General features: G+C 42.3%; 1 protein-coding gene across 7 annotated transcripts in view; it reads right to left on the reverse strand.

The window, feature by feature from the left end:
• Nucleotides 1–16,885, reverse strand: part of RFX3 (regulatory factor X3) — a 220,961-nt gene that overhangs the window by 6,856 nt on the left and 197,220 nt on the right. For all 7 annotated transcript variants that reach the window (XM_061629144.1, XM_061629118.1, XM_061629109.1 and 4 more), the window contains 4 exons: nt 13,248–13,345; nt 12,495–12,644; nt 8,875–9,083; nt 4,620–4,773 (listed from right to left, as the gene is read on the reverse strand). In XM_061629144.1, coding sequence (XP_061485128.1) covers nt 4,620–4,773; nt 8,875–9,083; nt 12,495–12,644; nt 13,248–13,345 — 611 coding nt within the window. The remainder of the gene's footprint in view (nt 1–4,619; nt 4,774–8,874; nt 9,084–12,494; nt 12,645–13,247; nt 13,346–16,885) is intronic.

Genomic DNA, 16,885 nt, shown 5'->3' on the forward strand with positions numbered 1-16,885 from the left:
TGAGAGGGATGACTCCTCCCCCTGGAGAGGAGGTTTATCGGACCCTGGCTGTTCCTTCTCAAAGGAGGCATCATCCCTATCAGAAATGTCATCCATCATCCTCAGGTAAATAGAGAAGGAAAGAATGAGAAAATCGATGATGACATGCAAGACTGGATGTATTTGGCAACAGACATCAGCATACAATAAAGACAGCAACAATCATTTTGTTATAATTGATGGATGAATTGGTTGCCAATTTGTTTCTGGGCCTAACTTAAGATGCTCATGCTAATGTTTAAAGCCCTAAACAACTTAGGTCCCAAATATCTGAAAGACCATCTCCCCTACAGACCCTCTTGGGTGTTGAGGTCAGCTGAGGGGGGGCCCTTTTAGTAGTTCTGCCTGCCTCAGAAGCTTGGGAGTGGTGGTAGCCCGGGAAAGGGCATTCTCTGTGGTGGCCCCTAAGTTGTGGAACTCCCTCCCCACCAAGGTGCATCTGGCAATTTCATTGTACACTTTTAGGTGCAAGATGCACCTCTTTATCCTGGCCTTTGACATCTAAGATGAATATTTTTTAGGATCCACCCTATTTTGTGATTTCTAATGTCCTATTTTAAAATTGTTGTAACGTGCCGAGACCTCTGGGAGAAGGGTGAATAATAAATGTTAATCATCATCATCAATTACCCACCTTTCACCCAAAGGCCCCAGGGCGGGTTACAACAATTTAAAAACAAAATTAAAAACAGTTGAAAACAACCCAAACAACATCACAGAAAAAAGGCTGGGTCCTAAAAATATACATATCAGGTGTCGAAGGCCAGGATAAAGAGGTGCATCTTCAGCATTCACCAAAAGTTATACAATGAAGTTGCCAGATGCACCTCGGGGGAGAGCCACAGCTTAGGAGCTGCCACAGAGAATGTCCTCTCTCAGGCCACCACCACCCGAACTTCTGACAGTGGTGGAACTACCAAAAGGGCCCCCTCTGCTGATCTCAACACCTAAGAGGATCTGTAGGGAAGGAGGCGGTCTTTCAGATGTTTGGGAACTAAGTCGTTTAGGGCTTTAAACACTAACGTGAGCACCTTGAACTGGGCCTGGAAACGAAGGGGCAATATATATACTCATATAACCCGTATTTTAAGAGTTTTAAAGGGAACCTCAGCCAGTAATCTGGCTGCTGCATTTTGGACCAGTTGAAGTTTCCAAGTTGTATTCAAGGGCAGCCCCAACTAGAGCACATTGCAATAAACCAGTCTGGAAGTTACCAGAGCATGGAGCACTGTGGTCAAATCATCTCTGTCCAAAGGGGGCTGAAGCTGGTAAACCAGGTGGAGCACTCCTAGCCACTGAGGCCACCTGAATCTCCAGTGACAGTGTTGAATTAATGCGTATCCTCAGGCTGCGGATCTGCTCCTTCAAGGAAAGAACAACCCCATTCAGAACAGGCTGTCTTCCCACCTCCTGAACATGAGAACACCTCAGTCTTTTCAGGATTCAGCCTCAATTTGTTGGCCCACATCATCCATCACTGCCTCCACGCATTGGTTCAACACCTCAACTGCCTCTCCTGATTCAGATGGAATAGAGAGGCAGAGCTGGATGTCATCTGCATATTGATGGCACCTCACTGGCAAATCTGATGACAGCTCCCAGTGGCTTCATACAGATGTCATATAGCATGGGGGGAAAGATAGAAGGCTGTGAAACATCACAGGGTAATTCCCATGGTACTGAAAGTTGCCTCCCATAAATACTTTTTGGAAGCCGCTCTGGAAGTATGAGCAGAACCATTGAAACACAATGCCCTCAACACCCACTTCCTCGATACATTCCAGAAGGATACTGTGGTCAAAGCGGCTGAGAGATCAAGGAGAATGAGCAGAGTAGCATTCCCCCATCTCTCTCCCAACAAATGTCATTCACCAGGGGACAAGGCAGTTTCAGTGCCATGGCTAAGCCTGAAGCCAGACTGGAACAGATCCAAGTAATCAGTTTCCTCCCAGCATGCTTGGAGTGGAACCGCCACCACCTTCTCAAGCAACACTTCTGGGGTCTAAGGAGGTCCTCTTAAGGAAGGGACACACGACTGCTCCTTCAAGGCAAATGGTACCTCCCCTTCCTCCAGTGAAACATTAATCACTCCTTGGACCCATCCAGTCTGTCCCCTATGGATAGTTTTCAGCAGCCAAGATGGGCAAAGGTCAAGAGGGCGAGTGGTGGGCTGCACTTTTTCAAGCAGCTTCTCCACATCCTCAGGCCACAATAATTGAAACTGATCCAATACAGGTGGAACACACAGTGCCCTGGACTTGCTCTAACCATTGGACTTGCTCTAACCGTGGCATCCAAATCTGTCTGAATCTGATTTTGTCCCTATAGTGCTTTGCAAAGTTGTTACAGCAGGCCTCCGAAGATGTCAAAATAATGTTCTCTTGGCCAGATGGCAAAAGCCCATTCATCACTCAGAAAAGCTGTGCCGGCCGGCTGCTTGAGGTTGCAACAGTGGCAAAGAAACAGGCTTTCTTTGTTGCCACCACTGCGACGTAGTAGGCAAGACTGTGCAGCTTTGTCCCTCTTTCCTCAGGCTCAGACTGAGATTTGCGCCACCTGTGCTCCAGCCGCCAATTCTCCTGTTTCATTGCATGCAGATAACTGGAATACCAAGGTGACCTACATGCTCCACAGCAACAGCAAGGGCACTCAGGAGCAATCGTGTCTATGGCTCTACACATCTCACCATTCCACAGTGAGACAAGAGCCTTGACAGGCGCACCAGCCATGCTGGCCAGAAAATCCCCCAGCGCATTCAGAAATCCATCAGATTCCAGAAGTGTGTGAGGGAGGACCATCGCAATGGGTCCACCACCCTTGCAAAGTGGCACAGCCCTTCAATCAATGGAGTAGTACCAGTACACTCTGTGGCAAAGACCAGGTTGAAGGTATGCCTGGCTATATGTGTTGGGTCATTGATGTATTGGGACAGGGTTGTCATGAAGGCCATGAAGGCCCGAGCTGGCCCATCTGAGGCAGCCTCAGCGTGGATACTGAAGTCCTCCAACATCACCATGAAAGGGTTCTCCAACACCCCATCCAAGATTACCTCTGCCTGCTCAGTTAGGGAGGTTGTAGGGCAGCAGGGTGGATGGTACACTAACAACACTCCTGTTCTGTCTCTCTGGCCCAACACCACAAACAGTCCCTCAATCCCAGACACAGTACGGATGGGTTTCCTGGTAAGGGAGATGGAATTTTTGTAGATGATTGAAACTCCCCATCCTTGTCTCTCTAACCTGAAATAGTGCCGCACCAAGTACCCAGGCAGGCACAGGTGGGTTAGCACTGGGTCACCGAGCTCACCTGCACAGGTCTCAGTTACACATGCCAAGTCTGCCCCTCATCCACAATCAAATCGTGAATAATAGATGTTTTATTTTGGGCAGACCTGGCATTTATCAACACCAGGGGATCAGCTGACCGGCATTTCTAAATTCTGAGACACAGCAGCGGAAGCAGAGGAGGCAAGGGCTTTGATGTAGCTTGCCCTCCTCTTCCCCCTCTATACCTTTGCCCACCACGTCTCCCCCATCTACTATCACAGGGATGGCAGTCCTACTCCGAACCCTTCCCTGTTCCTGGTCAAGATACATCCTTCCCTGACCCACCACTAGTAAACAAAGATAGCAGAAGTTGGTGACAGAGAACATCAACTAGGAAACAGTTACACAAAGAAAACTATTGGACACTACTCATACCCCAGCTCTCACCTGGGAACAAAACCACTCCCCTCCAACTCTCATCCAGGAAGGGCACAGTTTCATGCTGGACTGGACTCTCATCATAATAAATGATGTAAGGAACACTCTTGGCCTGTTTTGTACCTTTCTTCACAAGACACTTGTTAATTTTAGCTCAAAAAACTGAAATAGTTTTTGTGCAGAAGAGCAAGAAGTTCCTAGGATACTCTTTGATATGTCTAGAATAGCCACAATAATAAAATGTAATGCAGACTCTTAATTATAAGGCCTATTATTACTTTCACTTTCACCAGATTTTTCTCAAGTTCTCCTCATGCAGAACTTTGATATAATCAACATAAAATCCCTGAGGATGATAAGGACTCAACTAATAAAAGGTAACTAGTAGGATAACAGGAAGGACCATTTTGGGAAGAAAACACGAGTTTTCTTTACTCCAAAGAGAAGCAAAGAAAGGATGAGCCTTATTTAATTTCATTCATGGATGTGGAGTGCCAGCAAAAAAAGGTAACTTGGATATTTGAAAATATAGGAAGATTGTAGACTCAAATAGACAGATATTTCATAACCAAACAGGGGCAAATGGTAAGAACAAAACATGAAGTTTCGTACTGGGTATAAGCCCAGTGTGAACAAATACATTCAGACAAACTAAAACAAGCAATTCAGTATGGTTGCAGGAACCAACATGTTAGACATTACAACAGAAAACTGGGTTTTATATCTATCATGTCCAAATCGTACATAAATAAGTTTCATTGCAACAATTAGACCATTTACTCCTTTCAAGACACATTTATTAACGGAATAAAATTTAGACAAAATTATTTCTAATTCAACATTATCAGCTGAACAAAGACTTAGTTGTAGACTTACTTCTCCCATAACTGCAATAGGTGTCTCTCCTGTAGCTTGAGCAACACGATGTTCAACTAAGTAAAACATGTATTCATCATACAATAGACGGATCAGATGAAAAGAACCAAAGCTAGCAGCACTGCGCAAGGTTAAATCTCGAATAACCATTGAGCTGTACAAAAATAAAAAGACAAGCAAGAAATATGGCCATTCAGTAATTAAGTTATCAAAAATAATTTTGAAAAATTAAACCATTGAGGCAAATATGCTTATTTACATTATATTTAGAAAATTCTATTAATGTGTAAGTGGCTCAGTTCAGATGTGGCATTCAATCATGATTTAGTGTTACATTCAGCCTTGGGCTTGCATGCTTACCCTCCTCCTCTGGTGCAGCCATGTGAAGGAGATTGGAAGTTTCTCCTCCCAGATTTAAGCTAACCACAGTTTCTTGTTATATCCAAACTGGGAACTCTGCTTAACTTAAACTACAATAAACCATGCTTTGATCCTATACTTGTTTTGATAAACCAGGTTTAAAGTAAAAACAGTTTGTCCATTTTGGACATAATACTAAACTGCAGCTAGGAAGCAGATGCTTCAAGTTTCCTCACATCTGTGCCAGAGCAGAAAACGGAAGGGGCAGGGTGTAAAGATAAAGCTGTTTCCCATAGCGCTACACTTCTATTTACTGTTATGTCTGTTTTCTTAGTCAGTATCACTTACAGTAGGGATACGGGAAAAATGATGCAGCAAATATATTGCAGTGGCTATATAAAACCAGTGGGACACAGTTATCTCTGGGTATAAACTATATTGGAAGAACAGGGAAGGACATACTGGAAGTGGTTTCCGTCTATATGGGAAGGAGGGCACTGAATCCAGCAAGCTAGAAACACCCAAAGACTCGTTCACAGAATTGTTGTGGATGGCGATACTGTGCCCCAAGAGTAATTTAGTACTGGGGACATTCTATTGTTCCCCTGATCAAAATGCTAAGGGAAATCCTGAAATGAAAAATGAAATTGAGGAAGCATCCAAACTAGGAAATGTAGTAATGAGTGACTTCAGTTACCTTGACATAGATTGGCTACGTACGTGTTCCAGTCATGACAAAGAGGTAAAAATTCTAGATATCATAAATGACTGTGCTCTAGAACAGTTAATCATGAAATTGACCAGAGAGACAGCGACTCTGGAAATAATCTGAAGTGGCACCCAGGACCTGGTACAAGATGTAAGTGTTCTTGAACCGATTGGGAGCAGTGACCATAGTGCTACTCAATTAAACATAAATTAATTAAATTAAATGGCCAATTGCCAAGAAAATCTAACATGTTCCCATTTGACTTCAAAAGAGGAAGCTTCCCAAAAATGAGGAGATTGGTAAAAAGAAAGTTGAAAGGCTAACTCAAGAAGGTCAAATCACTCCAAAATGCTTAGGAGTTGTTTAAAAACACAATACTAGAAGCTCAACTGGAATGTATACTGCAGATCAAGAAAGGTATCACCAGGGCTAAGAGGATTCCAGCACGGTTACTGAGCAGAGTCAAAGAAGCTATTAGAGACAAGAAGGCTTCCTTCGAACAATGGAAGTCTTATCTGAATTAGGAGAATAAAAAGGAACACAAACTCTGGCAAAAGAAATGCAAGAAGACAATAAGGGATGCTAAAAAAGATTTTGAGGAGCACATTGCTAAAAATATAAAAACCAACAACAAAAAATTCTTTAAATACATTCAAAGCAGGAGACCATCTAGGGAAGTAGTTGGACCCTTGGATGACAAGGGAGTCAAAGGTTTGCTTAAGCAGGATAAGGAGGTTGCAGGGAAGCTAAATGAAGTCTTTGCATCTGTCTTCACAGTGGAGGATATAGGGCAGATCCCTATGCCTGAACTAACTTTTGCAGGAAGGGAGTCTGAGGAACTGAGGCAAATAATGGTGACAAGAAATGAAGTTCTAGGCTTAACAGACAAAATAAATCGCCGGGTCCGGATGGCATCTACCTAAGAGTTCTCAAAGAACTCAAATGTGAAATTGCTGATCTTCTCACAAGAAAATGTAACTTCTCCCTCAGATCTGTCTCCATACCTGAGGACTGGAAAGTGGTTAATGTAACATGAATCTTTAAAAAGGGATGCCGGGGGGGGGGATCCTGGAAATTATAGGTCAATTGGCTTAACTTCTGTTGCGGGGAACTGGTAGAAAGTATTGTTAAAGCATATAGAAGAACAAGCCTTGTTGAAGCAGAACCAGTGTGGCTTCAGCAAGGGTAAGTCCTGTCTCACTAACCTATCAGAGTTCTTTGAGAATGTCAACAAGCATATTGATACAGGTGATCCAGTGGACACAGTGTACTTGGACTTTCAAAAAGCTTTCAACAAGGTACCTCACCAAAGACTCCTGAGTAAGCTTAGCAGTCATGGAATAAGAGGAGAGGTCCTCTTGTGGATCAGGAACTGGCTAGGAAACAGAAAGCAGAGTAGGAATAAATGGACAGTTCTCCCAATGGAGAAATGTAAAAAGTGGACTTCCTCAAGCATCGGTATTGGGACCTGTACTTTTTAACTTGTTCATAAATGATCTAGTTAGGGATAAGCAGGGAGGTGGCCAGGTTTGTTGATGATACTAAATTGTTCAGGGTTGTTAAAATAAAAAGGGATTGCAAAGAGCTCCAAAGGACTTCTCCAAACTGAGTGAATGGGTAATAATATGGCAAATGCAATTCAATATAAACATTTGTAGTTATGTATATTGGAGCATAAAAAGCTTAATTTCAGACATACATTCATGGGGTCTGAACTGAGGTGACTGATCAGGAATGAGACCTTGGGGTAAATAATGGATAGCTTTATGAAGATTTTGACCCAGTGTGTGGTAGCTGTGAAAAAGGCAACTTCTATGCTAGGGATCATTAGAAAAGGTATTAAAAATAAAACTGCCAGTATCATAATGCCTTTATCTAAATCTGTGGTGCGGTTGCATTTGGAATACTGTGTATCATTCTGGTTGCCTCACCTCAAAAAGGGTATTGTAGAGCTGGAAAAGGTTCATAGAAGGGCAACCAAAATGATCAGGGGGATGGAGCAACTCCCCTATGAAGAAAGGTTGCAGCATTTGGGGCTATTTAGTTTAGAAAAAAAAAGGCGAGTAAGAGGTGACATAATAGAAATGTATAAAATTATGCACAGCATGGAGAAGGTGGATAGAGAAAAGTCGTCATCCCCCCTCTCATACTAGAACTCATGGACATCCAGTGAAGCTGGATGTTGGAAGATTCAGGACAGACAAAGGAAAGTACTTCTTTACACAGCACATAGTTAAACTATGGAATTCACTCCCATAAGAGAAAGTGATGGCCACCAACTTGGATGGCTTTAAAAGAGGATTAGACAAGTTCATGTAGGATAAGGCTATCAATGGCTACTAGCCATGATGGCTATGGTCTGCCTCCATAGTCAGTGGTGAAATGCTTCTGAACACCAGTTGCTGAACTGCAGGAGAGGAGAATGTTCTTGCACTCAGGGCCTGCTTATGGGCTTCCCACAGGTATCTGGTTGGCCACTGTGTGAACAGGTTGTTGGACTAAATGGGCCACTGGCCTGATCCAGCAAGCTCTTCTTCTGTTGTGACTCATTGGTGAGGGACATGTTTGTTGTATGTGCTTAGAAGTACTATGTATTGCAGCTTTGCATACAGTCCAATGCTTAATATATATGGACATTTCTCACCGAAGCAACCTACAACCAGGGTAGTCAACATATGGGTCACGGGCTGTAGCTGGTCACCATACAGTGGCATTCATGTAGTGTAGGAATATCTTGCATAAAACCTGCAGGACTAGTCATGATGCCTACTAATTATCCACAAAGATCACATTATCTATACCAAAGCTGAGTTCTGGTCTTATGTACAGGGTTAATAATGATCTCAGCAATGACTGACTTTATTTATTGGAAACATAAGTCCAATAAATTCTACAGACATACAAAAATGGTTCGTAGGAAACAAGGTATAAAGATTAATATCACTTCAAAATCATAATGCGCAAACACAATAAAGCCTATGTAACTGCATTTGCTCATGTCTCTCCATTTTTACTGTGTTCTACCTCTGAAAAACTTTTAGGTGGTAAACCCCCTCAAACATTACGTTTTAGATAGTGGCGGTGTCAGCATATATTGCAAATGGCATGGAGCTCAATGGCAGTTAGTAAAAAGAACATGTGCATGTGACAGAACATAATCTTTTAAGAATCTTTTAAGCCACTGACCTGTAGAAAGACCACTTTAACAGAAATTGACGTGCTGCTTTAGGAAAACTAGGCCTTCCTTCATACGGTTTCAGTGCTTGCATCATTACATTATCAAGCCAGGCAGCCCACTGCTCCAGAGTGCTCTGCTGCTGAAGAGTCATCTTGAAATCTGTTTCCAACCTCTGTACCATATTGTCATCACACTGGCACACCCAGGAAGCCTGCTCCTGTCCCAATGCAAAAGAAGTCAAAAGAAGAATGGCTCCATGTGCCTCATATTTAGACAAGTCAGTTATGGGGGCAGAGAGGTTAAGAAAATGGGAACTCAGGACTGGTAGAGAGGAAAAAGTAGCCAATAAGCACATCAAGGGATAGAAGGGTTTTTAAAAAAATTCTGCAGGGCTGGCAGCAAAAGTCATCAAGGTAGGGTACCCGCTGACAGCCTCTGGGGGCTGTTAAGATTGTACATCTCTATTCTCAGCTTCTGATGTACTGCAACTATGGAAGTACTTAAGAGAGTGTTGCTGTTGTGGCTACTACAGTCATGCTTGCTCTCCATTTCCAAATTCAGGTCCACAGGCATAGCTCAGACTGTGCCTGTGCACGGCAAACCACGCTAATCCTACTCATACCTCACAAGGAAATGAGGAGGAAGAGGTGACATAGCAGCAACAGTATCATTGGCTTGGCTGCATACAGCAAAGGGGTGAAGCTGGACGGAGGAGGATGGAGGGTGAATGCAGCTATGCCGTGGACTCTGCCCAAGTCAGGCAGCAATGCAAGGCTGGTGGCTGCAGCAGCTGCTGCATCATGCCCATGTTGCCATCCATCCATTGAGCTACACTGCGGCACACACAGAGGGAAGCAAGGCAGTGGCTGATAGGCTGCTCATCTGCACCTCAACCCAAGTGATGCTGCTGCTGTCTCAAGTTGTGTGTGAGAAAGCAAGAAGGAGAAGAGGATGGCATCAATAGAAGGGCAACAAACACAGTTAACATGCAAGTACAATAAGTGCTGCATTTTTTGTGCTACATTTCCCCCGCACCTTTTTGCCCAAGGTCCGTTTAGCATCTGTTTTTCCCTTTCTGAAGTCACCAAAGAGCTCCAAAAATAGAAAACAGCATGATTTCTGGATTCTTCCTGGACAGATATGCTTGCCACCCTGGGCTCCTTTGTGAGGAATGACTGGATATACTAATAAGTGCAGTCCTATAAATGTCTATATGGAAGAAAGCCACATTGAGTTCAATGGAACTTACCCCTAGGTAATATACAGGGTTACATCCTAAAACTACGAACAAGAAAGAAAAGTGAAACTAGACACAAACGAAGTCATATTTTATATCTATCCCTCACCACACACACTCACATAGGTGCTCCATTAGTTGCAGTTGTTATACTTTTCCTTCAGGATGGACCTTTTAGCAAGATTATTTTTTATGTTGTTTTTCAGAAAAGGCAACTAACCTACATATGTGTGTGTGGCGAGGGATAGATATAAAACACGACTTTGCTTGTGTCTAATTTCACTTTTCTTTCTTGTTAAGCTTGTTTTGCTCTCAAATGAATACCCCTGTAAGTACTAAATCAGTTTTCAGTGGATCATTTTGTGACTAGAAATTTGCAAAATCTTATGAGCAATTTGCATTGTGATTCCAATGTTTCATTGACTGATTGCTTCCAATTTGTCACTCTTACCAGTGCAACAGACTGTTCATCTTAATTAAAGTTTGGTATCAGGTGCTTCAGGAAGAACAACAAACACTAGCTTTTGCCAACCTTATCTATCAGAGGGGGGCTTACAGCAGCGCTGGATCTACAGATAGATCTCTGTGTGATTACCTTGAATAGCTTACACCCAATTGTTTAACAGCAGCAGCAAAAAACTGACTTTCCCCCTGCCTGAAACCATACTCCCAAAATGAAGAAAGCTTGGGGTAACTAGAAATTGGTTTTATGTGTGGAAGGACTGCGAGCTCTAATCAATTTTAGTACTCAAAACAAATGCCTATGCTTAGAAATTCTTTATGCTAATTTTATGTCTTTTGCCCTAGGCTGTAATTGGTGGATTTCAGGGCTCTACTAAAAGCAAGATGAGGTTTCGGATCCTTGGCCTCTCACTTGTGGGGTGCCACAGGGCTCCATCCTCTCCCCGATGCTGTTCAACATCTATATAAAGCCGCTGGGGGCTATCATCAGAAGATTTGGGCTGCAGTGTCACCAGTATGCTGGTGACACGCAGCTCTATCTCTCATTCAAATCTTCACTGAGGCTGGTTGTAGAAACCCTATTCAAGTGCCTGGAGTTGGTGAGTGGCTGGATGGGAAGGAATAAGCTGAAGCTGAACCCTGACAAAACCGAGGTACTGTTTGTGGGAGACAAGGGAAGGTTAGGGGATGTTGACCTGGTGCTCAATGGGGTACAGTTGCCCCTGAAAGACCAGGTCTGCAGCCTGGGGGTCATTCTTGACTCCCAGCTGTCCATGGAGGCTCAGGTCTCGGCTGTGAGCCAGGCGGCGCTGTATCAACTCCATCTGATACGGAGGCTGCGACCCTACCTTCCCAACCATCTGCTCCCATCTGTGGTACATGCCCTGGTCTCCTTTCGCCTAGACTACTATAATGCGCTCTATGTGGGGTTACCCTTGAAAATGGTCCAGAAGCTGCAACTGGTACAGAATGCGGCGGCTCGCCTGATTAAAGGCAGCCGCCGGCGAGATGACATCACTCCAGTGCTGAAGGAGTTGCACTGGTTACCGGTTGTTTTCCGGGCCCAATTCAAGGTGTTGGTTCTGACCTTTAAAACCCTATACGGTTTCAGCCCAGTCTATCTGAAGGAGCGCCTCCAACATCATCAGGGATGCCACTCAACAAGATCAGCCTCAAAAGGCCTTCTCTCTATTCCATCAGTTAAAACAGCTAGACTGGTGAGGTCTAGGGAGAGGGCTTTTTCAATTGTGGCCCCCACTTCGTGGAATTCCCTCCCAAATGATCTCCACCATGCCCTCTCTATGATGAGCTTCCGCCAGGCCTTGAAGACCTGGCTCTTCAGGCAGGCTTTTGGGGTGGGTTAGGTTTTATTATTATTGTTGAGATTTTTAATGTTTTAATGTATTTGTATGTTTTTATTTTGTACATCGCCCAGAGTGGCTGGACTGCCAGCCAGATGGGCGACTAATAAATTTAATAAATAAATAAATAATAAAGAAACAATTTAAATGTTTCGTTCTTGCTTCTTATTTCATATGTATAGAATATTTTAAATAACTTGTTTTATTATTTTAAATGGCCCATAAACATTTAAACTTTCTTCTGAAATTGGCTTAGAAGATCCTTGCCTATAGACCACAGATGCACTGATAATGATACTGGAGAATACCCCAGTGCTTTGTCTGCAACCCAAACTTTTTAAATGTGAGAATGTAACACTTGAAAAGATCCCAAACTGCCGAAATGTTTCTTCATTATTTTTGTGCAAGGGGGTTAAGTGTAAACATTTTTCAGTTATGCATACTTTTTATACAGAAACAGAACATTTTTGTAGCAATTTTTGTACGTGCAACTGTCACTGCCAGCTCAGAAACTGAAAGGGGAAAAAACAGAGCACCAATATATGTTTCCTGTAAACTGTCAACATACCTGGACATTGGCAAAATCAACACGGTTGAGGTCATTGAGCATCTGGTTGATTTGAGAAGTGTTCTGCAGCACAGCACGAGCTGCCTGAGCCAGATGGTTAAGAGATGTGTATCTTCGCAGAGTCTGAGCAAAGGCACTTACAGCGGCAACCTGAAAAGAGTGAAGAAAAGGGCCTAACACACACAAACTCACAGGGAAGTGAGACCAGCCAGCAAATTTTTAATAAGGTCTCATCTTCACTGAGAAGGACATTTTTCATTCTTGTCTATCAACATCTCCTTAGAAAGAGAGCTGATGAGAATGGGATAATACCACAATGTATGTCAAAAACCTTGCACTGAACTCTTCATGGAACAAGGCATGTAAAGGCAAAAGTTCTGCATAGGATATTGAAATCTGCAAGACCCATGATACCTAAATTCCACAAGAAGTCATATAATCTCTTCTCACTCCCTCACAAACACATAGAGAAGTTCCATGCCTTAGATCTTCTACAGATATTTTGTCAGTTTGCAGCTAAGAAACACACAAGCAGACTGTATTCAGTGCCATGTCATATACAGCCCTTAGTTTTCAACATTTGTAGAACACTATGTATGTTTCGAATAATATTAATGAACATAACAGATCACCAAAAACCATTTAATATTCAACATTTCATTGAATTAAATGAAGGCTAAATTATGGATAGTTTTCTTTAAAGTGATGCTCTTAACAATGATGTTTTACTGGTATCTACACGATGTCCTTTACCTTGGTTTGAATCATTCTCTGTGGAATATTGTTCATGGCATTGGAAAGCCAACCTTCAAGGCTTTTTGCAAAATTGCGAATGGCTTGGGTCAAGGCACCTATGCATAAAAGAATACAAAACAAATGAAAAAAAGTCAAGGTATGTGGGTATTGAAAGATCATTGTCCTTGAATATTACAACTACAGAATAAAGCGAGAGAGAAAATGCTAATGCACAGTTCTAATCAAGGTAGGAACAATGAACAGAAATGCCACCTAGAATTAAAGGTAGTACTATACACATAGAACAGTGAATATCTGAAGTCCATGGTCCTAGTTCTTACTGAGGCAGTAAACCTGAATCTACAATGTGCCACTTCAGATGGTCAGTAAGCACTTTTTGTTTTTGAAGGAGCAATCGGTCATGACAGTCAGCACTGGTACAGCTCAACACAGGTTCACTCTTGCAATAAAGACTAGGCCCTAAATAAGAGTAAATAACATATTACAGCACAACTCCACAGCAGGAAAGGGAGCATAAACTTTACAATGTTAACTACAGACTGTCAGTATATAGTTAGATAAAGGCACAGAACTTGCTGCTGAATAGTTACAGTGCAATATGGTGATGGTTGTATTTGCATGTAACAATAAATCATTATTTGAAATGGGCTTGTTTAGCAACTTACCACTGTTTATTGTAAACTATGATGCCTGGTTTGTATATACATCTAAGTTGAGATTTTTTTATAGGTACACTTAACTTGCAAGTAGTCCTGCTCCTGGCCACATGAGAGGAGCACAGGGGAGAGCAGAATGTGTGAGCTAGATGTTTGATCTGAGCTCCTGGCAGCTCATCCACACAGTGCTAAATCATGTTTTAGTGTTACATGTGACTCCGGCCAGTCACTCTTATCTAAGACGTGGACATCCATATTCACTTTTGTAGGGGTGCAGTACTAACTTTTGGATTTGTAATGACACACTTATGTTAATTAATTTCCACATAGTATTTCTATTGATTGTTTCAAAATAGAGCAGTGTTACATATTATAATTTGAATTTCTATTGTGATTTTTGCACTTTTACACCAAGTGCTCCTAACTTTCTCTGTGCAGCTGTTAGAATTTTGGATGAATATTAATCAACATCACTGACATACACTGTTTGTTTTTCTTGTTTATTGATTTTTATAATGTATTAAATTGTTCCATTTTTAAAAGCTAATATGCACAAACTAACCCTACTCATTCAGTGACTCTTTAAATATCTATGGAACACACACATACTCTGTTTCACCACAATAATCCAAGAAGCTTCTTTAGGTACATTCAAGGGTTTATGCATAATCAGTAATTCTGAACAGTAGACCCTCACTCCAGCCACCCACCCAAGTCAGCACAAACCCACCCACACAATCAGACACTGATATAGAAACTCCTGAGATTCAAAAGCGATTTGCTGTTTGAGGAGCCTGTTCTTTAAGAAGCAGAAGTCCAAATCTCTGCTGAAGCATGAATCTTATCATGTAGTTCCTTTATGTCCCTATATTTGCCTAAAATGGAACACTCCATGTTTCATGATTATAATTCAGACACTTTAAATAAATGACACCATTTCTAAACTAGACCCAATCATCAGCATAAAGTCTGCAGTTTCAAATAACAAAAATATAAAAATAATTATACACCTAACTGACAGAAATGGGAGTAAACTATCATAAAATGGCATTGGAAGTTGCTTTGCACTTTCTCAGGCCCTAATTAAGCATTCAACACATTGTCTTAATGAAACAGATAGAAGCTAGTTTATAACATTTGCGTACATTCCCAGTTTACACGGCTTGGGACCACAATACCTGATGGAACGCCTCTTCCGATACGAACCCACCTGTACACTACGTTCAAGATCAAAGGCCCTCCTCCGGGTGCCTACTCCAAGGGAAGCTCGGAGGGTGGCAACAAGGGAGAGGGCCTTCTCAGTGGTGGCCCCCAAATTATGGAATGATTTCTCTGACAAGGTCCGCCTGGCGCCAACACTGTTATCTTTTCGGCGCCAGGTCAAGACTTTCTTCTTCTCCCAGGCATTTTATCATGTGTTTTTAAATTGTTTTTATATTGTTTTGAATTTTAAAATTGTGTTTTAAATTGTTTTTAAAATATGTTTTTAAATTGTGTATTTGTTTTAATGTTTTTGATTGCTGTAAACCACCCAGAGAGCTTCGGCTATGGGGCAGTATACATGTGAAATAAAATAAATAAATAAGTAAAGTAGTTCAACACTGAATGAATACACTAGAATAAAGAGACAGTAAATGTGTAATTAAAATGTGACTTTCTCTTATTTCCTATTTCCTATCATATGAGAGGTACAGTAGGGCCCTGCTTCTCGGCGCCCCACTTTTCAGCGTTCCCTAATATGGCACCAGCAGGGCGATCAGCTGGAGGGGGGGCTGAAGCTACCCGCTCTCCAGCTGATCTCGTTGGAGGAGGGGAAGATCACCTGTAGAGCACTACAGCTGATCTTCTGCTCCTCGGGGCGATCAGACTCCTGCACTCCAGCTGATTGTGCTGGAGGAGGGGAAGATTGTGATGCCCCTGTATTTATAATACTGTAAATATGGTAAGTGTGTGTTTATTAGAGTATGTTTATTAGGCCTGAGGTGTGATCCTGACAGGTAGGGGCCTGACAAAGTGGTAAAAGCAGGTGCGAGCCTGACAAAGATCAGCTGTAAAGCGCTACAACTGATCTCCTCCTCTTCTGGCGCGATCAGACTCCCGCACTCCAGCTGATTGCACTGGAGGAGGGGAAGATCAGTGGGTTAGTTTCCAGACTCTTGCGCTACAGCTGATCCATTTTTCGGTGGTTTTCATTTTTCAGCGGGGGTCTGGAACCTAACCTGCCATATGAGTGGGGCCCTACTGTCATGAAAGAAGCTATGTCAAAGAAATAACAAAACAGAATCATTTCCTCTGTTTATGATGTTCATGTGAGAGGGCTATGGTATCATTCATATAACAGAGGGAGGTACCAGTAGGTTCAGGGTATGTGTGTAGAAGTATAATTTTTTTTAAAAGCCCCAAGGAGGACACATATACACACACAGAGAGAGAGAGCCCAATGAGAAATGAGCCCCAGAATGCTGAATGACTATTAGGGTTAATTTAAAAAAAAGGAAAACCCAGACGGGGAATGAAATTGAGTATCCTGCAGGACAGCATGTCTCACTGACTGGAATTGTAGGCAGGAGCACTATTTTGTTGCACATCCAACTTGTGTCACATTCTATAACTAGAATTGAAATGGCAATGCTTCCCGCTCCTCTTCCAGCATGCCCCCTCCAAATGTCAGGGAGGCTCTCTCATAAGCACGCCATAAGTTACAAGAGAAAATTAAGTGAATGTGCATGCACGCGCACACAATCTCTGAACATGCATGAAATTTTTTAGATTCTGGCCTGTGTAGATTATGACGGGCAACATCCTGTCAATGCACAACTCAACGCCTCGACACACTGCCCTGAATAAATGCTATGCAATAACTAAATATTAATGACCAGTACTAAAATGAAAAAACAAAGGAGATGTTATCTCAAGATGCTGAAGAAATGAGAATTTTAATTTCAAAAAAGCCCAATGCATTTTGGCCAATTATTATTT

Source organism: Rhineura floridana, chromosome 1 (assembly GCF_030035675.1).
Source record: "Rhineura floridana isolate rRhiFlo1 chromosome 1, rRhiFlo1.hap2, whole genome shotgun sequence".
NCBI lineage: Eukaryota > Metazoa > Chordata > Lepidosauria > Squamata > Rhineuridae > Rhineura > Rhineura floridana.